The following is a 22710-nucleotide window of genomic DNA, read 5'->3' as shown; positions in this document are numbered from 1 at the left end:
TTAAAAACAAACACATTTCAGAGCTCTTTCCTTAGTAACACGCTCGAAATTGAGTTTAGCACTAACATGCTTCTCTTCATCTGATGGTCTCATTTTACAGGTAGGGAAACTGAGGCACAAAGAGGTGAGTGACTTGATCAAGGGCTTTCAGTGAGTCCGTTTCAGATTTTTTTCTACTCATTTTTCAGCACCGTAGGGATGTGCAATGCTGCACTCAGAGTGGTGGACATACTCTGGAATTTAGGGCCCAATCCTGCAAACCATTATTCACACAAATGTTCCCATTGATTTCCCTAAGAATTATTCCTGCCAACGAAGGTAAAGGTTTTCAGGTGTGAGTTCTTACATTACATAAGAAAATATAGGAACAGCATTTCAGCTTTGTCATATAATCATACAACCATAGAGTGAGAAGGGACCGCAAGGATCTAGTCCAGTGGTTTTCAAACTTTTTTTTTTGGTGACCCAGTTGAAGAAAATTGTTGATGTCCCCAACCCGGAGGGGGCTCAAGGCTGGGGCAGAGGGTTGGGTGTGGGGCTGCGGGGTGGGGCCAGGAATGAGGGGTTCAGGCTGTGGGAGGGGGCTCTTGGGTGGGGCAGGGGTGCCGGAGGGGGTCAGGGCTCTGGGTGCAGGCTCTGGGGTGGGGTCAGGGTTGAGGGTGTTGGGGTACAGGAAGGGGCTCTGGGTTTAGGGGGGCTCAGGGCTGGGGAAGGGGCTTGGGACACAGGGTTGGGGTGCGGGCTTACCTCCTGCAACTCCCGGCCAGTGGCGCAGCTGGGGTGCAGAGGCAGGCATAGTGCCTGTCCTGGCACCGCAGACCATGCTACATCCCGGAAGCGGCCAGCAGGACCGGCTCCTAGACAGAGGCACGCAAGTGGCTCCAAGCAGCTCTCGCCTGCAGGCACAACGCCGCCCCCCACCCCCAGCTCCCATTGGCCAGTTCCCAGCCAATGGGAGTTTAGAGCTGGTGCTCAGGGAAGGGGCAGTGTGTAGAGCCACATGGCACCCCCTGCCTACAAGCCAGACCTGCTGCTGGCCACTTCTGGGGCACAGCGCGGTGTCAGAACGGGTCAGGACTACTAGGTTTTACTGGCCAGCTGCCAAGGTCCCTGGGTGCTGAGCAAGGCGACCCAGTACTGGGTTGTGATCCAAACTTTGAAAACCACTGATCTAGTCTAACCTCCGGCCAAGATGCAGGCTTTGTTATGTCTAAACCAGTGGTTCTCAAACTGTGGGTCGAGACCTCAAAGTGGGTCGTGACCCCTTTTTAATGAGGTTGCCAGGGCTAGTGTTAGACTTGCTGGGGCCTGGGGCTGAAGCCCAAGCCCCACTGCCCGAGGCCAACGCCCAAGGGCTTCAGTCCTGGGCAGCAGGGCTCAGGTTAAAAGCCCCCCACCTAGGGCTGAAGCCCTTGGGCTTTGCCACTCCACCCCCGCCTGGAGCATCAGGGCTTGAGTGGGCTCAGGTTTCGGTCCCCCCTCCTGGGGTCATGTATTAATTTTTATTTTTTTTGTCAGAAGAGGATCACGGTGCAATAAAGTTTGAGAATCCCTGGTCTAAACTATCCAAGACAGATAGCTATCCAGCCTCATTTTGAAAATCTCCCTCTTAGGGGGACACGTTTAGATCAAATTTGGCCCCAAATTCTGCTTCTTTAAGTCAAAATCCTTTAAACCAGTTTGAAGAAAGACTGTGACCAACAGAAATATCTCCATTCATTTTTTATTAATTCCACTGAATTTTAAAAAACCAAACAAGTAAACATTCCCTTTGGTGTTTACAGCCCACACTGGGCATCATTGTGTCACTGCTTGACAGCCAGAAAGCAAAATTCTCTATATACACATGATAAATAAAGACAAAGGAACTGACTTCCGTGATTTTCATTGTCCAAATTTAAATGCAAACATTAAAAACAAGTTTTCAGAGTCTGTCATTCTTAATAATCTAAAGTGATACGAGTAGCACAGGAATGGAGAATTAATAATTAAATATATATACACACACGCACTATGAATTTTGTTGCATCAGAGTCCAATCACCCTTGATGAGAGGCAGGATGGTCCAGTGGTTAGAGCAGCAGCCTGGGCACAACATTGGCCCAGATGCACTGTAGTAGTTGTGCCGCTGTAGTGTAGACATAGCCTTAGTGGCTCTGTGCCTCAGTTTCCCCATCTGTAAAGTAGGGATAATGGCACTTCCCTACCTCAGAGTGGTGTTATGAGAATAAATGCATTAAAGATTGTGAGGAGTTTAGATACCACCCTGTAGAAGTACCTTAGATAGATTGATTCTCCTATCTCACTCAGTCATTCCACCTTCTAAATTTTCAATACCATATTTAGTTTGACAGGGGATCATTACATTGCACAGTCACTTCAAATTTCAGATACTCCACTTTTGTGCACTGGACCCTTTTACTATAGCGCTGATGGCGCGGGAGCTGAGGAGGAAAGCTTCTAGATCTAAAAAAGAAAAGGAGGACTTGTGGCACCTTAGAGACTAACCAATTTATTTGAGCATAAGCTTTCGTGAGCTACGGCTCACTTCATCGGATGCATCCAATGAAGCGAGCTGTAGCTCAGGAAAGCTCATGCCCAAATAAATTGGTTTGTCTCTAAGGTGCCACAAATCCTCCTTTTCTTTTTGCGAATACAGACTAACACGGCTGCTACTCTGAAACCTTCTAGATCTAGTGGGACTTTTCCGTTTGCCATTTTAAAATCTGTGGATTGGGGGACACGGCTCTGGTGAAATCTAGAGTCTTTTGCAACAGGCCTCTGCAGTACCAGTTTCACATTCTGCATGCCAAGCTTCAGCCCTCCCAGTGCACATCTTCTGGGCCCAGTCCTGCTCCTAGCGAGGCCAATAGCAAAACATCGCTTGGTTTTAACAGGATCAGAACTGAGCCCTTTGAAATGAATGAATGCAAAATCCAGCTGTGCGCTGAACATTATGGCTCAGATCTGAATCACAAAACCAGTGAGGCCATGGCAAATTAGGGTTGCCACACAACCCAGGGGTACTTTCGTTTGCCCAGACGCCTTAACTCCCGTGAGTAGTTCCAAAGCAGTCAGCAGGATTACTTCCCTGAGTAAGGAATATTCATGAAGGAGGAGGGCAGGACCAGGGTTTACATTAGCTCCACAGAGCCCCAGTGATCGCCCCCAAAAGTCCGTGGATCTGCCAGAAATAGAGAGTGTGAGGCAAAGGAAGGAGGGAAAGGATGTGGGGGAGACCATCTGAACCGTCAACCACCTCCTGGGAATTAAAACAATGTCTGTGCCAGAAGCAGTGAGGGGGAAGTGAAACCCCAGGTGTGTCCTGGCTTTGTAGAGACCAGGGTGGAAGAAGGGGGTGACTTTCTCTTCTCTTCTCCCTGCCAACACAGATGTCTTCAAATCAGGAGCTCGTGGGGGGGGATTTCCCCCACTTTTACAGCCTAGTATGATGTGTGTGGGGGGGGGATCATCAAACAGCCTAACAACTCCACCCTCCCCCAATTTGTTCCATCCCATTTGGCAGCAATGGAGACTAATCTCTTTGGGGACCGAGCCGGGGCTCGCGGGCGCGGGACAGACGCTCCCCCAGCTGAGCAGAGCCTTGATCTCATTGTGTCTTGCGACTCGCTGCACCGTGACTCCGGAGGCGGCCCCAGTCCACTGGGACGCGCTGCGGGTGTGAACGGGGGCGGGAGCAGAGCCCCGGGCCGGCAGCGGCTGCAGGCAGGTGAGGCGTGGAGCTGTGCAGCCCCCCCAGTCCCACCTGGCTCCTGAGCCTGGGGGACTTCCCTTCTCCTTCTCGCAGGCCTGGCATCAACTTCTCCCCCCGGGGGGCTCCCTCCTGCCTTTGTCTCCTTGCCTTTGTCTCCTTCTCTCTCTGGGGACCACCAGCTGGGGGAGCAGCCCCGCGGGGGCGCGCCGGGGCTCGGGAACGCGCACTCTCCCTTGCCTCCTATTGCAACGCCAGCCCTTGTGTATCTCCGCACCCCACCCCAGCTCTATTGCTAGCAGCTCCACCTGATCCCCCTACCCCCCCCCCCTCCCCGGGGCTTCCCAGCTCCTCTGCCGGCTCTGCACATTCCCCCACTGCCGCTCGCCTCGCCCTCCCCTGTCTCCTCCTCTTCTCGAGTGTGGACAGCCCCCCGAGCCAGGCAGATCGGCTGCTCCCTGCCCTTCCAGCTGACTCCAGAGCCGAGGAGCTGCAGACAGGTAGGCAGCGGATCTCTCCCTCCCTGCACCCCTGACCTTGTAGCTGGGCTCCGTCCTCTTCTCTGGGGCGGGGGCAGGGAATGGGCAGATTCTCTCGTCCTTTGGAGGGCCCCCCCCCCCGCCCCTCACCCACACACCTTTCCTGCCCATCCCTCCCTCCCCGGCTGGGAATGAATGACTGAGCCGCGGCATAAACCCCTCAACTTCCCGAGGCTGCCCCGACCCCGATCCCGCTCGCTCCTGGCTAGCTGGATCCCTTCCCCCTCTGGGGTTCAGCGCCCCGCATTCACAGCCCCTCTGGAGGGGGCTCCCCATCCCCCTCACACACCTGGGCTGCTCGGGATCCCGCTCCCCCATGCCACTCTCTGCTTTGGTCCAGGTAGCCTTTGCTGATTACAGTTACAGCTGCTGATACTTGGGAAGGGGGAGGGCGGGGGGAGAGGTGACCCCTTTACATCATGTTCCTGCTTAGAATCTCCCGGACTGGGGGGAAAGGGGGGGGCTCACGCTGCTGATCTTATGTTTTTGGTTGGTGCCAGTCTAAAGTCACTTTTAGCCAGAGATGGCTAAGCTCGGGGGAGGCAGGCAGGCAGCCAGCCTTCAGCTTTCATTGCGATTACATGATCCCTCTCATTAGTGCATTGTTTGATTTGTTGTTCAACCTCCCTGTGCCTGATTCCCCCCCGGATTTGTGGCTGGTGCAAAAGCTGTGGATGGGATGCAGCTTCATCCATTCAAAGGCACCTCAGGCCTGGTCTGTTCTGAGTCTGGTCGCTCACCGGGGTTTATTAGTTATTTCATTGCTTATTTCACACCCAGGCCCCTTGCCAACAGGGTTCGTTATTTCTGCTGTGGTGGGTTCCTCCGAGTCAGCATGATACAGTAACTGTCATCTGCACAACAGATGCCAGTTATGTGCCTTACTGCAGGGCAGGAAGGTGGTGGGACTCAAGAACCTGAAATATTTATAAAGCATCCCCCGGATTAGGTCTGTCTAGCTAACTGATTGGGCCATGACTACTGGGGTCAGTCCTAATGATTAATCATCTGCTTGCCCTCCTCCCCATTCATGCTGAGAATCAGACACAGTTGCTGTTTCCCGGCTATTTTAAATCTTAATCACTTAGAGGCTCTGGGTCACTTTAAGATCCTGGTACTCCATTCACGTTGTCTTCCTGAGTTTGCTTGTTTTTGCTTTCCACCCTTTGTTTTCCTCCATTCAGTTATCCAACTCCCTTTGCACCTAAGAGTAACCACACTGTCCCATTGATCCTAGACGTCTCCTCAGCTTGCATTTTCTCCATTGTGAAAAGTTACCAAGATGGAAAGCTTCTGTTTTCCTGGGGGGGGTTTAAGCTACTTTATTCACAGAGAAACACAGGCACACACCTCTTTCTCAATTGCTCCCTGATTGTCCTCTAATCTTCTTCTGCTGGTGAAAGTGGGACTGTGATTCTGAATTAAATGATTTTAGCATAAGCTATTGGCTTATTACAGCTGGTAATTCATCATATAGAATTTATGTGACATTCATCCAATTCATACCTGAAGTCTTCCATCAGCATAGAGTTTGGACGGAAATTGGTTTGTATTTTCATTACATTTCCCTTTTATAAACCTGTGCATTTCTCTTGTGAAATCTGATTTAAAAAATCAACACTTATCACTCAAGGAATAAGGTCAATATCTTGCTCTAAATGAGCTGATACAGGGAGACAAATCCACCCCCTGAAATGATCAAGCATATTGGGTCAAATCCCCCCTGGTGTAACTCCACTGGGTGTTTTTTATCAGTTGGCTGAATGCTTTTCAGTGGCGCGCGTGGTGTGCTTTCCTATTGATCGTCCCCCATTTGTCACTCTGCTTTGTGCATGAAATTAGAGATTCTTCAGTGCTGTGGTGACAGCAAGTGACTATATCTTGGATGCTAATCTCTAACTCATTGCCATTTTAATCTCATTATTGGGAAGAGGAGACCCTGTTTGATAGCAGGTCACATGTCTCTCACCAATGATGGCTGTGTCAGCTGTTTTGTGAAGTCCCGGGAGAAAGCAGAGCAGAGGGCACTGTATATTCATCCAGGTGCCCCTCTCTCATTTCCGTACCATGTCCTATCTGTCTATTCTACCGTCTAGGACATTGGAGGCTCAGTCCTGCAACCCTTTTGATTCCTGTGAGTGCTATAGTTCTACTGACGTCAGTAGGGTTACTCACATGAGTAAGAGTTATTCCCAAGGGTACGGGTTGCAGGATTGAGGCTCAAGGTAATAGGAAGGCAAGGCCCATCTCCAGCACCGCTCAGAGCCAAAGTGTAAAACCCTGGCGGCTAGTGGTGACCTGACGGCAAACATATAAATTTAAACCTCCTACAGTATGTGAGCTGCTGAAGATGGGATTTCTTGAGTAACTTTAGATGTGTGACACTGCATCTCTCATCAGGTCTCAGGAGGGCATCCCAGCTCTACCACTGACCTGCTGTGGCAAGCCACCAATGCCAACGGTTTCCAGTGGTCACTGATTTTCAGTGCTCCACTTGAGACACCATGAGGCCATCACAACCCCAGTGGGAGCTGTGGGTGAGCAAAACCCTAGAGACCTGATTTGCCCTGGGTTGCAGCTTGTGCAGTCATTCCTGCCAGTGCAAAGTGAGCACGATGTGGATATAAAACCCTGCCCGTTTGGAATGGTAGTATTATACACTCACTTTGCATGAGGTTTCATGACGACCCAAGGTGCAGGACAGTGGAGAATCAGGCCCCTTTAAGGTGCCTTGAGTTGAGCATGCAAAAAGGGGGATACCCAGAATTAGGTGGCACTTTTGAAAATATGGGTCTTACCCCTCTGTGCCTCTCTCCACCCGTTAATAAAACAGGGGTAATATTAAGGAGCTGCCTCTCAAGTGCATTGTGCAGCTAAGGTCCGTAAAGCACTCTGAGATCCTTCGATGAAAGGGGCCATGGCAGTGCAAAGCATTTACATTAGCTGCTGTGGGCCAGGCAGCAGGGAGAGACCATCTCTGCCATCTAGGCTCAGCAAGAGGCTGTGTAGTGTGTGTGTGTGTGTATTTTTAGGTGTTACTGAGTATGAGGCAGGGGGCCGTGAAATGGGACAGGCATGTATTTTCCCAAAGCCCATTTGGTTCTGTGTCAGATTCACAACCCTTCCACAGTCACAATATGGGCCAAACTCAGCCCTCATACAAATGAACTAAATTTCCCATGAACCCAAGGGGAGCTGTGAGTGTTTTGGGCATTGCTAAATTTGGCCCTGGGACTTTCTTCTGTGTAACAGCTTTTGCAGTAACTGTAAAATGCCACACCGGGTTAAATAACGACAGAGTGAGAAAGAAAGATTAGCAGGAGCTGCAGAGAAGAAGGCTCTTTCACCAAATTTGGTGACCAGGGACAAGAAGGAGCCCAGGGGTGGACAAATGAAGGGGGAGCAGGGTGGGGAGTGAGGAAATGAAGAAAGTTCATGGACTGTTTGGAAAAGGAGGAGGGCAGTTTTAAAGTGGATCCTGAAAGGAACAGAGTGACGTGCGCAGGTGGTTTGTGCTTCTTTGTTTACGCGAACTAGGTCTGAAAGAGGATGCCTGGGCTGTCAGCGCTGGTACAGAAGCTGTCCAGACAGAAAGCTCTTTACAAAATCGGTAACAGGAATATGCAAGAAATGCTCCAAGCCAGGGACGAGGCAAGGGGCATTTCCTATATCGGGGAGGGGGGTGTTTGAGATGAGTGCATATAAGTTGGGGATGCTGGTGAAGGGGAGAGAAACATGTGGATCTCTCCCCGGACCGCATATGAAGTTCCCTGCACTTGCCTGCAGAAATAGAAAACCACATGGAGAGAGCCCCAGCAGGGAAGAGAAACCTCATTTATCTGCACAGTGCCATCCTCCTAACTCCAGCCCACACACTGCATGTCTGCTCGCGCAGACCAGAGCTTACCCATTCTATTCTCCTCCAGGCCCTTCACAGACCATCCGTCACCCCCTGGATCCTTCTTTACAGTGAGCCCTGGCACGGGGAGTTGGGATTCATTGTCCATCACGCCTGCCAGGCACGCAGGCAACACGCACAGATGATGCGGGAGACATGTACATTTGTCTGTCCCTGCAGCTTATGTTCCTCTATCTGGAGCGCAGTGAGAGCTGTGCCCTGTAGCACTCCCACAGCGAATTAAATTCCTTAAAGCCAGGGATAAATCTGGCCCAGAGTTTCTGTTCAATCCATTTTGATTCAGCCGTGGAGCACACAAGCTGGTTTCCTCTGTGCTGTCTGTCCAGCAAGAGTCCCAACATTCTTTGTTCATGGGCTCAGAGCTCCTGCTTCCCTTCCCCTCCACCCCCCATCTCCCAGATATGGAGTGGGAGGCGGCAGGGGCGAGGAGGGAATTGTTAGATATTTGAATGAATTTGGCATTGGTCTGATGTCTTTGCTTTATCCGCGAGGAACCACCTTTAAGTTAGGGGCAGGAGATGGCTGCATTTCAGAGGCACTATAATTCCCTGGTTTCTCTCTGTCGTGACTACAAATGACAGAGCACATTAGTGCCAATTACATGGGTGGTTTTTGTGCTACAGATCCCTGCCCACTCAGAACTGGTCTGAGCCCCAAAAGACTCATATTTTATATAAGCTACTGAACAGCCACTACTAACCCAAGTTGGATTCAAACTGGTGACCTAGAAGTGGAAGGCTCTGTAGCCCATTAATAATCCCCTGTCTGCACTGAGCATAGTTTTAGGACCATTAACAGGCTTGGTAGTATTTGCTTGAGACCCTTCACTCTGTTAGCGGGTGTTGATCCTGCAGGGAATGTTAAGTGGGTCCTGCTGATTCACTGAGGGAGGCAACTCATTACCCTGCCTGGATATAGAGGAGGCAGGGGTGGCTCTCTAGAGGAAAGAGGATCTAGGGTGTGGGCCAAGCAGCACTGAAGGAGGAACCCTGGGAGCAGCCAAGCCTGGGGGAACTTTATAACCTTTGTTGATTAAGCCAGATCCCAGGGAGGAGGTGAACTTTTGTGTCTACACTATGTACAACTTTGTTTCAGAGCAGGCGCGTGAAGGCATCTCCTTGCAGGGCCAAATTCTGCTCTGACTTAACCCACCATGTGAACCTACTGAGGTCAATGCAGAATTTATCCTGTTATGAGGAGAGTGGAGTGGAGGTGTCAGACTGATGCTGGCTGCTATGTCTCTGACAGCACAAGGGACTTGGTGAGAGGCTATGCTGGAGCTTGGTTTGGAGGGAGGAGGATCAGGAGCCAGACTGGCTGCTGATGGGAAGAGCAGCAGCGGGAGGCTGGAGAAGATGCAGACCGGTGTCCAAAACTAATGGGTTTGTCTGTGTAAAGCAAGGGATACCGCAGATGGGAAGGGAGAACTTGCAGACTATGCAGGGAAGGAGGATTGGGCCCAGGTAGATGGGAAGTAGAGGTAGCATCCGGATCTGGGCATATGACTGGGTAAGGCAGAAGAGGATGCACTGTATGGAGGAGTCCCATGTTGACAAGGGGCATGGTAGGAGTTGCCCTTTAATGGAGCAGCAGTTCCATTAACTCGGGGCTGCTAGAATTTATGCGTTTGTCCTTAGAGCCATGCAGGCAGGAAAGCAGCATAAACACTTCTTAGCTCGTCTGATGACAGGTGCTGTATAATATAAAGTATTTATTAACTGCATTATTATTGCAAACCTGTGCCCTCTTCCCCATGCCCACAGACCTAGTGCAGAGTGGAGGTATCACTCTGGCCCCTGCAAGATTCCAAACTGTATCGTGCCCTCAGGGAAGCTGCTAGGTCCAGGGTCTGTGCACTGCAATTCCCAGTTGGTGAAGAGCTGCAGTGAAGTTCACAACAGCATTTAGCCCTGCAGGGGTTTTCTGCATCTGATTCTTTGTCACCAGGTCCCCAAAAGAGCGCATGGCTGGGGTAATGTTCATGTGAAAAGCAAAGGGCTCGTGGCTGCACTAGTGATTGTGATGTGCGGCCCAGGCTAGAGCAGCCTGTTTAATCCACTCTTGACACCTGCTGTTCCTTCCGCTTGGCATCCTCCCATTTCTCCTGTGGATGAGAAGGTGAGACACTGTTCCCAGTCCTCAGAATTCAGAGTTGCCAAGACCCAGCTGGTTTGCTCTAATTTAAAAAAAAGATGAAATTGTTCTGGACAGAGAGATACTGTTTTTGCTCAACAATATTTATTGCTTCACTAGCCTTGGAGTGGGAACTGCAGATGCTTTGCTAAATGGATTCCAAGTTGTAACTCTAGATTTTGCATGAGCCAAAATGAAATGCGATTTTGTAGCATGACTCCGTCGGCAAATAAGATATTCCAGTGCCTCGCAAAGCAATTCGTAGACAAGCGGCTTTCCTTGGTCATTAGCAGCCCTAAATAAAGGCATGGGTTCTGTCTACATGAACACTGCTTGGGCCTGAACTTCCAGGGGAGGGGGTTTTTTCCCGATGGCAGTGGGAAAGTATGGAAGGGGTTGCCTCCTTCCATGCTCTAAAGACCCACGTGGAGTAACTGCAGGAAGGTTGTGGCCAAGCTTGCTGGGGAATGAATAAACAGGGCTTTCACTAGGGGACAGAAGAATTCCTTCTTATGAGCACATCAGTTGCAGAAAATCTGCATACAATCTGAATACCAAGAGAAGTAAATAATATTCCTTTGCCCTCGCCATTCCTTCTAAAGATCTCAAATGGCTTTACTGACTTAATAAGCCTCCCGATGCCAGTGACACAGTAGCCCCATTTCACAGATGCGGAGACTGAGGCAAGGAGCGGTGAAGTGACTTGCCCAAGGCCACAGAGTGCCAGAGTAGGGAACAGAACCCAAGAACAGCAGCCCAGAGTCCCAGTCCCAATTCCCTATACTGCACACAAGACAGCCCTCCCACCCTTGTCAGTCCAACAGATCACTGGAAGCATTCGTTTGCTGCCTGGCTACCCTTCAATGGAACACTTCCAGGGTTTACTCAGACCCTGCTTTTCTTTAACATCCCTAGGGCAGCGCATGCTGGGCTCCTGGTAGCACCTCTGGAGCTGCCCTGCCCCAGGCCCATCGCCTGCCCTACAAGGCCACCGGCTGCTTCCCGTTCTGTTCATCTTGACATCTTCATCTCAAGCAAGCCAGCCATGAGGAGGCCCAGAATGCAGGACAGCTGGTACTGTCCTTGGTACTGGCCAAAAGCCCCACCATTGCCTGTAGGAGCCAGGATCGCATCTCTAGCTCCTCAGATGGCAGGAGGTAAAAGAGAAGGGTGGGGGGCTAGTCAGAAATCAAAGGGAGGCATCACCATTGATTAATGACCTTCATTTGCACATGAAACTGGAACCTCTCCTCCCCTGCAAGCCTTGAATGTGCTGCTGTAACCAAGGCTGGAATAGGATGAGGTAACCAAGGAGGAGGGACTCATTCATTGCCCGCCTTGAGCCTCTTAGAATCATAGAATCTCAGGGTTGGAAGGGACTTCAGGAGGTCATCTAGTCCAACCCCCTGCTCAAAGCAGGACCAATCCCCAACTAAATCAACCCAGCCAGGGCTTTGTCAAGCCTGACCTTAAAAACCTCTAAGGAAGGAGGTTCCACCACCTCCCTAAGGAACCCATTCCAGTGCTTCACCACCCTCCTAGTGAAAAAGTTTTTCCTAATATCCAACTGAAACCTCCCCCACTGCAACTTGAGACCATTACTCCTTGTTCTGCTACCACTGAGAACAGCCTAGATTCATCTTCTTTGGAACCCCCTTTCAGGTAGTTGAAAGCATCTATCAAATCCCCCATCACTCTTCTCTTCTGCAGACTAACTAATCCCAGTTCCCTCAGCCTCTCCTCATAAGTCATGTGCTCCAGCCCCCACTCATTTTTGTTGCCCTCCACTAGACTCTTTCCAGTTTTTCCACATCCTTCTTGTAGTGTGGCGCCCAAAACTGGACACACGCTGTGTTCTCATTCAGTCCCGAATCTTGGCCTTCCTCCCACTCCATACTGCTGCAGTCCTGGCCTCCCCACTACGCTCCATGTGCATCCAGTCTCGAGAACCCTCCTCCTTTGCTGCACTCCTGCCTGCATGTTATAGTCATTGAACCCTGGTGTCCCAAGTGATGAGAGGTGAGGCTAAACTGCCAATGTGGGTTCTGGACTCCAACTTCCCCCAGAGGTCAGGGCTCTTCCTATCTGGTGAGGTTTGGTTTTGGAATGTTGGGCCGACGCTCAGTTTGACTGAAATCAAAGAAACTGCCCATTTATGCCATCTGAGGAGCAGGCCCAGGGCTCTAGCCTGGAATGTCCCCTGTACTCGTTGGTTCTCAGACTCACTCCTTATTCATGTTAAGTCAGCATTCCCTGAACAGGAGACTCTTTGTAGCACAGAGCGACTGCAGAGCCAGCGTTTTCCCACGTAACAGGCTCGTTGATCAGACAATGTCTTTCCTTTGGCTGTTTTCCTTGATGCAAGATTTTGCGAAATGCAGGAGCTGCAAGGATTGCATTCTCTTTGCCAGGAGAAGACACTGAAGGGGTGAGTAAGTTCAGCATGTGATGATACTGCCTTCCGGGCATCCTCCTTCTGCTGCTCACCCTCTTAAGTCAGCAGTGTGGCCTAGAGGGCAGAGGGCAGGAGTGAGCGTCAGAGCACCTGGATTCTGTTCCCAGCTCTGCCGGTTTGTGATGTCGGCCAAAGCACTTAATTTCTTGGTGTCTCTCCCTGTTCCTCGAAAGGGGATCACAACACTTGGCAGTCTTTGTAAATCATGTTGAGAGCCTCAGATTAAAGCCATATTCAATTAAACTGAAAGGCAGAAGATTTCAAACAGATAAAAGGAGAGGTGCTCTTTTTTTTTTTTTTGCATACTGCACGGTTGGCCTGTGGAACTCATTGCCACATGATAACATGGAGGCCAAGAGCCTAGCAGGGTTCAGACCAGGATGAGACTTTTATAAGGCTAACAAGAACATCCAGAGTGGTGCTATTAAGGGATAAAAATACAATCCCCCAAGGCTGGAGTGCAGCTGTGGGTCCAGTGAGTGTGCTGTGTTTAAAGGGCTGATCTCAATCCTGGTGTGGGAGCAGGGAAGATAGAAGGGGGTTTTGTGGGCTCTATAAGGCCTGGATTATTTGATGAACTTGATGCTGATTATATGTTTATCTCAGGTGCAGCAAGGCGCCCAGGATTATGGCATCTTCCTCCTGCTCCTTGTCCCCTTTCTTTTTCTTCTGTGTCCTGGTTCTCTCTGATATCTGCCCAGTGGGCTCCTTGGACCCTGGCACCCAGGACAAAAACATCCCAGAGAATAACAACAACCTTCAAAACCAGGAGCTGTGGCAGCATCAGCCCCAAGCAGGGCACCACCGCAGGCCTGGTGGAGCCAAGAAGGACAGGGCCCATGGCATGCCTTCCAGAGGGCAGGTGTCTGGAGAGGAGGCCCTCAGGCTGGCAAGTGGGACTCCAGCAGGAGAGGACCAGGGAGCAGTCCAACGGCCTGCTGCCCTGAAGCAGCAGAAGGACGTGTTTCTGGGCTTTGAGTTCCCATATCCTGAGAGGGAGAACCAGTCCCCTGGGTCGGAGAGGGGGAAGAAGCAAAACCGGGAACACCGGCGGCACAGCCGCAGGGAGAGGCTGAAACAACACCGAGGTAGAAGAACCCAAAGGGACCCGGGTCTCCTGGCTGCTTCAGAGGGCAAAGTGTGTGTGTGTGTGTGGCTGGGGAGGGGCAGTGTGTGTGTGGGGGGGAAGGTGGCTTTGGAGGGGCAGTGTGTGTGGGGAAGGGGCGGTGTGTGGGGGGAAGGTGGCTGGGGAGGGGAAATGTGGGAGCGAAGGGCAGTGTGTGTGCGGGGAGGGTCAGGGTGTGTGTGCGGGGGAAGGTGGCTGGGGAGGGGCAGTGTGTGTGGGGAAGGGGCGGTGTGTGGGGGGAAGGTGGCTGGGGAGGGGAAATGTGGGAGAGAAGGGCAGTGTGTGTGCGGGGAGGGTCAGGGTGTGGGGGGGGAAGGTGGCTTTGGAGGAGCAGTGTGTGTGGGGAAGGGGCGGTGTGTGGGGGGAAGGTGGCTGGGGAGGGGAAATGTGGGAGCGAAGGGCAGTGTGTGTGCGGGGAGGGTCAGGGTGTGTGTGCGGGGGAAAGTGGCTGGGGAGGAGCAGTGTGTGTGGGGAAGGGGCGGTGTGTGGGGGGAAGGTGGCTGGGGAGGGGAAATGTGGGAGTGAAGGGAAGTGTGTGTGCGGGGAGGGTCAGGGTGTGTGTGCGGGGGAAGGTGGCTGGGGAGGAGCAGTGTGTGTGGGGGGGAAGGTGGCTTTGGAGGGGCGATGTGTGTGGGGAAGGGGCGGTGTGTGGGGGGAAGGTGGCTGGGGAGGGGAAATGTGGGAGAGAAGGGCAGTGTGTGTGCGGGGAGGGTCAGGGTGTGTGTGCGGGGGAAGGTGGCTGGGGAGGGGCAGTGTGGGGGGAGTGCATCAGGGTTGTGGGGGTGAGGGAGGAGGGTGATTGGGAATGGGCAGTGTGTGTGTGCAGAGGTGTACAGGGGCATGGGAGGGTGTCTTGGAGCAGTGTGCTTGGCTGGTGTGATCCGGTGCGTGGGCATATGTACAAAATATGCACAAGAAAATGTGAAAACGTTGAAATCTCAGGTTGTAACAGTTCATTGCTGTTTTGTAAAAAGGATCTGTCAAAACCTCCAATCCTGACCTTGGAACTTTACCAGAATTGAAAATCCACACATACATACATAAAGCAATTTTCATCCACATTATTTTTATTTATTTATTTAGCATCAAAACTTGAATTCTCACGATTTTCAGTCAAGCCAATTTAGCAAAGTTGTGTGAAACATAAATTTTGCAGGTGCAAAATTACACTAACAGAATTAAAAAGTCACTTTAATGTAACAAGGGGGCTGCTTTGCCTCTCAGTTCAAGCTGTGTATATGCACGACTCCATGGGCCAGTTCCTCAGCTGCTATAAATCAGCATCGCTCTGTTAGAGCTATTGCAGCTATGCCAATTTACACCAACTGAGAATTTGGCCTCTGATATTTCCCTGGGCTCACCTCAATCTCTTTCTGTCCTCCCTAAAAGAAAGAGCCCTTGGTTGCTTTCTTATGGGACTGACTGCTTCACACAAGGTCTAGGTGGGAGAACACAGAACACAGTAGCTGGTTTCAGGCAGTATTTTTCCCGGACAGTTGCTATCTTCCTGTGTAGACATAAATTTAACTTAAGGTGTAAATTTAAACTGATTTAATTAAACTTGTACAAAGGGCTGTGTGGACAATCTTATGCCAATTTATCTTAAACAGTCAGTTTGGAACAGATTTACACGGAACCAATATAAACTCCTCTCAAACCGAAATAAGCGTGTGCACACAGTGCTTTGTGGTGCTATATTGCTTTCAAACTGATTTAAATTCAACTATTACAGCTTACTAATGAAGGGTGGACTACTCAAAAGCACTCAGCCTTATTCTACTCCTATTGACCACAGTTGGCATTGGCTGAATCTCATCATATAGTTTTAAATCAGTGGCCATGCCCTGTTTCTTTCTATGGAATTCCCAGATAAGCTCTTCAGGGCAAAGGTTATTTTGTTCTGTTTGCACAGCACCAAGCACCGTCGGCTGCTGGGCCTCCTTGGCACTTCCACAACACAGATTATTAATAATAATAATTAATAAATAATAGTCTGTGTCAGCCCCTTCTGAACTTCTCCTGGGAGAGATAGATTTGGAGTGAGACGGATTTGAACTGCTTTTCCCATCCCACAGACCTTAAGGTCCAAGCGCATCTGATGTCTGTATCCAGATTCAAAGGCTGCAGGTGGTGTTGTGGTGTAACTATCCCCAGGGGAAATTCTGTGGCCCCTAGCAAGGAAAAGGATGAGGAAGATGATGTCATTGTCCTTGTCACCTTCTGTAGGCAAAGGCCCTGACCCTGAGCCAAGCTCATTGTATAAGAAGCCTGAAAACTTTGAGGGGCAGTTTCAAAACCTCCAGGTGGAGGAATTCACGGGTCTGGCTCCCACAGTGCTCCCCTTCACCATGCTGGAGACAGCAGTTTCTACTGAGGAACCACCAGCTCTTCCACCCACGTCTCTTCGGCCCCAGGTAAAGGTGCACCTGTTAAACGCACTGGACTCTCCACCACTGCAACTGGCTGGAATTTTCAAAGCAACCTAAGGGAGTTAGGTGCTCAGCTCCCCTAAGTCATGCTTGGTGGTGGTATAGAGGCTGATGGTGCCTTGCTATCCCCATCTGGAGCCAGCAGGATCCTGGGAGAGGAGACAGGTAGCTGCTTGGTGCCCCCATCTCCCTCACAATGATCAGCTCTCTACTGAAAAACACCCTCTCCCCAACCAGTGTGAGACCCCAAGACTTCCCCATGAGCTACAGTTCCCTCCTGCCCCTTTCAGGCATCTACTTTCCAGGTGTATTGTCTGACACAAAAGCTCTCCTAAAAAGTGCAGCTCCTTTCCTCGGAGACACCAGAGCACCTCCTCACTCAGGAAGATCTCCTCCCTTGATTGAGACATCTCTCCTCACCCCTGCTAGCTACTCAGCTTCCCAAAAGCGCCCTGGCATAGAACAAGAGCTCACTTTGAGAGACAGCATGTCCCAGTGGACCCAGGATAGGCCTAGAAGCCAGGAACTCAGGAATTCTTGCCCTGGGCTCTGTCACTGACTTGCTCTAGAGCCACAGGGTAGGATTTTCAGAAACACGCAGCATTGACCTAATTACTCCTGTTGAGGTCGCCAGGAGTTTAATCCTTGGCTTCACTGGGAACAGAGTGAGGCCAATGCTGAACAATCTGCGAAATGGGGGTAAAAATCCCCACTTCTGGGGGGTTAGTGTCCTTAAAGTACATGCTGAAATTTGCCTGCGGGGCCCTACAGAAGGGCATACTATTTACTGCTTTGCTTCTTGTCACCTGCAGGTCCGTGTCAGGCAAGACGGGGATGTGATGCCCACCCTGGATATGACTCTGTTTGACTGGACAGATTATGAAGACCTCAAGCCAGAAATGTGGCCATCTGCCAAGAAAAAAGGTATCCAACTTCCATGGGACCTACTATTGCTACGTGTACCCTCCAACATCCCTCTCAGGCTTGGGGTTCCCAGCTATCCAGGAAACGGAAGGACAGACATGGGGGGCTGGGGAGTAGGAGAGACAGACAAAAAGCTTAAGTGGTCTTATTGCATCGGTTAGATTTTGCAGTTGATTATACCTAACACACCCCTGCTATGGCTGTACCCAGAGGGCGTGCTTGTCAAGATGAGGATTGGCTTTATAAAGTTCCATTTCTCTATTGCCATGCAAAACGTACTGAATCCTTTGTCTACCACGAAGGGCATTTTGAGGGCATAAGGCATAGATTTGCCAACTTCTTCCTTTTATTTTATTATCTGACACACATCGTGCTCTAATCTGTTCGAGTCTCCATACTGAGCGAACTACATCTCTGCTGTATCAAGTGATTTATCTGATATTGTCAGGTTCAGCTGGAAAGAGAACAGTGTTAGTGTCAATGGCTAAGGAATCTGTGATCATTTTTCAAGAGCTAATCCATGAATCTAGCCATTGAAAATATTGTTTTTATAACTATCTCCGTTAGCTGGGGCTGATTCTTTTGACTCCCGCTAAACCCTCCCTCTATCCGCTTGTATTTCATGTTCTGGAGCAATTTGCCCTGAGCTGGTCCAGAAGATGTGGTTTGGGTTAGGTTCAGGCCGAGGGAGATTTCAATAAGCAGCAAAGCCTGTGAGGAGCAGAGATGAGACTTGAACTGTAGAAGTTTGGATCCAGATCAGAACGTCTCTCAAGTTTGAGGCTGTTTGGATCTAGGGATGGTTTGGTTCTGGGCCTACCTCTAGGAAGGAGTGCTGATCTCAGAAGCTTTCAAAGGCCTTCTGTTCCCCGTGAGCAGTGCGGGTGCTGGTCATTTGGACTAGTGAGAAGGAACATGGGAGAAGGTCAAAGTAGCTTAGCACCTACTAGAGAAATGCTGCTCCTTAACCACCCCATTTGGCAGGAAGGTTCAGGCTGCTGGAAAAGGTACAGCCCCACTGAATTCCATCAGTTATTTGCTCTTCTCCCTAGAGAAACACCGTAGTAAGAGCCCCAACAGTGGAAATGAAACCATGGCAGCTGAAGGAGAGCCATGTGACCATCACCTTGACTGCCTTCCAGGTGAGCACGAGCCTCATAAAAACAAATTTCATTCATTGCAGAGTTGGTTGCAGACTCTGGAGTGTTTGGAATCCAGCCCTGGATTCTGTGGCTGGGGTCGGGGGAGGGAGGGGTGACATCCCCCTCTAATTTATTCTAATTTTGAGAAATGGGTGGTGTGGCAAGGTGAGTGTGGAGTCTGCTGTGAACATCCATGTTCAGACAATGCACTGTGTCCTGGAGGAATTCCTGCTCAAGGCGGGTGCAGGTGGGGAGATAATTCAACAGCATTCTCTCTCCTTTTGACCATCTCTTGATGGCTCGCTCACTGTGTTGGCAGGATCCTGCTGTGACTTGCGTGAGCACCTCTGCAAACCGCACAATCGAGGCCTTAACAACAAATGTTACGACGACTGCATGTGCACTCAAGGTGAGTTCAGCTCATCACTGGTGGGAGACCCCCCAAGTCCTTGTTTTCTGTTTATCGCTGGTTCAGTGGCTGGCTACAGAGATTATAGCGGGGAAGTGGGGTCTAGCCGTTTGAGAGCCGGGACCCCTGAGCTCTAATCTTGTCTCTGCCATTAATTTACTACATGTCCATGGTCAAGTCATTTAATCTCTCTATTTCCTTACCTGCAAAGTAGAGAAATTAATCCCTCCATTCCAGTCTCGGCGGAGGAGTGTTAGCAATAATCCATTAATGTCTGTAAGGGGCTTTGAAGATGCACCGTGCTATATACTTTCTAGGTAGATTTTTCTCAGAGGTGTACATGGTAGCAGGATATTCTAGACCAAGGACCTTATTCAAACATGATGCTGCTCTAAATTGGCCTCAGGAGCATGCTTCTATGGAAATCCCAGTGGGGCTGCCCCAGGCCCTGTTTCATGTTTAGGCTGGTTAAGTTAATGACAAGTATGTCAATATCCCATGAGATACGGTGGTAGGATAAATTTGGAGTTGAGTGAAGCTCTGATCATATGTCAGGTTTCAGAGTAACAGCCGTGTTAGTCTGTATTCGCAAAAAGAAAAGGAGTACTTGTGGCACCTTAGAGACTAACCAATTTATTTGAGCATGAGCTTTCGTGAGCTACAGCTCACTTCATCGGATGCATACCGTGGAAACTGCAGAAGACATTCTATACACACAGAGACCATGAAACAATACTTCCTCCCACCCCACTGTCCTGCTGGTAATAGCTTATCTAAAGTGATCATCAAGTTGGGCCATTTCCAGCACAAATCCAGGTTTTCTCACCCTCCGCCCCCCCCGTCCCCCCACACAAACTCACTCTCCTGCTGGTAATAGCCCATCCAAAGTGACCACTCTCTTCACAATGTGTATGATAATCAAGGTGGGCCATTTCCTGCACAAATCCAGGTTCTCTCACTCCCTCACCCTCCTCCAAAAACCACACACACAAACTCACTCTCCTGCAGGTAATAGCTTATCCAAAGTGACCACTCTCCCTACAATGTGCATGATAATCAAGGTGGGCCATTTCCAGTACAAATCCAGGTTTTCTCACCCCCCCCCCCCCCGCCATACACACACAAACTCACTCTCCAGCTGGTAATAGCTTATCTAAAGTGATCATATGTGTTTTTCTTATGGGGGAACTGAATGGCCTGGGGGCATTGGTAATGAAATGCAGAATCTTTCCCCTCTTGGTAGACAGGCCTGAATGCAGCTCAGAGCAGTGGTATCCAAATACAAGTCCCATCTGCTCAGTGACCTGTGACATCAGTCTAGTTCCCAGTGGACAACTGCCCACATCATAAAATCCATCACTCAAAGGCAATTTTGTTGGCTGTCTCGTTGCAGAAGCCAGGGAGACTGAAGTCCCCTCTCACCCCTGAAAAGGTCTCTCTCTAGGAGAAGCTTTCACTGCCCAACCTGTGCTGTCCCTGCTCTGTGGAGCAAAAGAGGGCTCTTGTTCCCCGGGCTGTCCACACAGCACCTTCCAGCAATACCAAGGGCCAGCCCCTAAGTTAGCGTACCTCATTGTCTTCAGTGGAGCTACCTGGATTTGCACCAGCTGGCCCAACATTGTAATTACTGTGACAGACCCAGACCAGTGGGGTACAGGAGTCCGGTCGAAGGCAAATATACTGGCCACTAGATCAATAGTTTTCTGTTCCCTGAGTGACCAGAGCAGGAGCTGCCCTAGAGCAATCAGGAACCTACTAGAACCAATTAAGACAGGCAAGCTAATTAAGATACCTGGAGCCAATTAAGAACTTACTAGAATCAATTATGGCAGGCAGGCTCATCAGGACACCTGGTTTAAAAAGGACCTCCCATCAGTTTGTGAGGGGGCACGCAGGGAGTGAGAAGGTATGCTGCTGGAGGACTGAGGAGTACAAGCGTGATCAGGCTTCAGGAGGAAGATCCTGCAGTGAGGATAAAGAAGGTGCTGGGTGAAGGCCATGGGGAAGTAGCCCAGGACAGCCCAGCTGTCACACAGCTGATACAGGGGACATTGTAGACAGCTGCTATCCACAGGGCCCTGGGCTGGAACCTGGTGTAGAGGGTGGGCCCGGGTTCCCCCCAACTCCTGATTGGACACAGGAGGAGTTGACCTGGTCTGTGAGAAACGCCAGAAGGGAAGGTCTAATTTGGAAAGGGATCTGGCCTGTTCCCGACCCACTAGGTGGGACCCAGAGACTGTGGGGATTGTTCTCCATTTCCCCCATGCTGGCCAGTGACGAGGTTAGCTGAGTGGACGGCAGATTTGAGCCTCTAGCAGAAGCGGCCAAACTGAGGGCTGCCGTGAACCTCTGAGGCGAGCAAATCCACCCAAAAGCCCAGGACCCACCACGGCAGAGGAGGAACTTTGTCACAATACTTTCCTAGTTTGTAAAGCATGTTTCTGATTGACAAGAGGCTAACTAAGAAGAGGCACCAAAAGACAAATGTGCCATGTCCCAGCCACAGCTGAATTACCTGGGCAAATTCCCAGAGTGAAACACTCTTATTAGGAAGGCTGTTCATTGGTATCTTCTTAAAACAGAGGCTGCTTTCCCAGTATACAGATATTCTTCACCAAAGGCTACCTCAACCAGCATCACATATTCCCTACACTTTAGGACTTGATCCAAAACCCACAGAAGTCAATGGAAAGACTCCTATGGACTTCCGTGGGCTCTGGATCGGGCCCCAGTCACTGCTGTCAGAAGCCTCTGCCTCCTCTCGTGAAGTTTAAGAGCGATAAAGTAGCGAGGGGAGCTCCCCGACCATTGCTGCTATTACAGCCACACGTTAACCCTCATTTCCCAGTGGAGCGATCACTTAGACAGTAATAGGAAGTAATCGGGGGAGACCAAGCAAAACGTCCTATGGATTTTCCTTACTGTTGTCAGTGCGCTCTATGGAATTTCTGAAGAGCCTGTGAAACGCTCTGTCAGCACCAATGAAATCTCAGCTATAAACGAGCAGACATAACCTTTGATCAGTGAGCTAAATAGAGACAAGAAAACAATAAGCCCTACGAGGTCCAATGCAGGTGATGGGACTTCTCTGCCATTCTGGTCCAAATGGCTCACCCAACGTTATGTTCATGGGACAGTCCCCATTGTGGTGGGTTCTGCCATTGACCCTGTGTGTCACCATGAGTCACATGTGCTCACTGCTGAGATTGCCTCCACTTCCCCTACTGTAAGATGAGGACCGGCCTAATTCCTTGAAAGCTCTATTCACCAGCACACACGCAGACTCCAGTACAATTCCGTGTGTGTGTGTGTCTATGCACGCACACCCAGATTACTCCCCAGAGCAGTTGGACCATCTCACACTCCTCATCTGTGTCTTCCATGCAGGGCTACGTTGCTACGCCAAATTTCACCGGAACCGAAGAGTGACCCGGAGGAAAGGGCGTTGTGTGGAGCCGGAGTCAGCCAGTGGTGATCAGGGATCTTTCATTAACGTGTAGAAGAGGGCAGAGATTCATTTCCAACCCGGAGGGTCAGGGACGAGTTATTTATAACTAGCAGTGGGGAGGGGTGGGGAAATTACCAAATGATTGAAGCTGCAGGCTCTGACCGGGCGGGGCCCCAACGAGACTGATTCTGATGATGAGATGAGGGTAGCTGTTCTGAACCTTTTCTACCCCAGGACCGCCCCCCGGACATCTCTCCCATCTCGCTGGGACCCCCTCTCCCATCTAGCAGAGGGATTGTGGTCCCCTGACACCTGTTCATGACCCTTGAGCTGAGAGCCTCTGAAACAGGGGAAAGGGGCCTTATATCCTCTCCGCTGAGAGGGAAAGAGAATCCAAGACTCTCCTCTCACTGCAGCTAAAGTTGCTTCCTTTAGGTCGAATGGAAGCCAGGGCTTAAGTCTTTCCCCTTGGTT

The 22710-nt window shown here is 50.4% G+C and overlaps 1 protein-coding gene across 1 annotated transcript; it reads left to right on the top strand.

Moving 5' to 3' along the window:
• The first annotated feature begins 13386 nt into the window (after window positions 1-13386).
• DRAXIN (dorsal inhibitory axon guidance protein) lies at window positions 13387-22288 on the top strand. The gene is made up of 6 exons (XM_077837499.1): window positions 13387-13846; window positions 16111-16298; window positions 17126-17237; window positions 18290-18379; window positions 18699-18788; window positions 22176-22288. Exons 1-6 carry the CDS (start codon window positions 13387-13389, stop codon window positions 22286-22288), a joined length of 1053 nt encoding a protein of 350 aa, XP_077693625.1.
• Window positions 22289-22710: the final 422 nt, after the last annotated feature.

The sequence above is a fragment of the Eretmochelys imbricata genome, chromosome 18, assembly GCF_965152235.1.
Source record: "Eretmochelys imbricata isolate rEreImb1 chromosome 18, rEreImb1.hap1, whole genome shotgun sequence".
Taxonomy (NCBI): Eukaryota; Metazoa; Chordata; order Testudines; family Cheloniidae; genus Eretmochelys; species Eretmochelys imbricata.
This window is presented reverse-complemented; position numbering and strand designations above follow the sequence as displayed.

Bases quoted from the DNA above. Each gene is read 5' to 3' on its own strand.
- DRAXIN (XM_077837499.1), top strand. From the start codon at position 13,387: ATGGCATCTTCCTCCTGCTCCTTGTCCCCTTTCTTTTTCTTCTGTGTC. The intron at 13,847-16,110 runs GTAGAAGAACCC...CACCTTCTGTAG, and splicing joins GAGGCTGAAACAACACCGAG to GCAAAGGCCCTGACCCTGAG. The intron at 18,380-18,698 runs GTGAGCACGAGC...CTGTGTTGGCAG, and splicing joins TCACCTTGACTGCCTTCCAG to GATCCTGCTGTGACTTGCGT.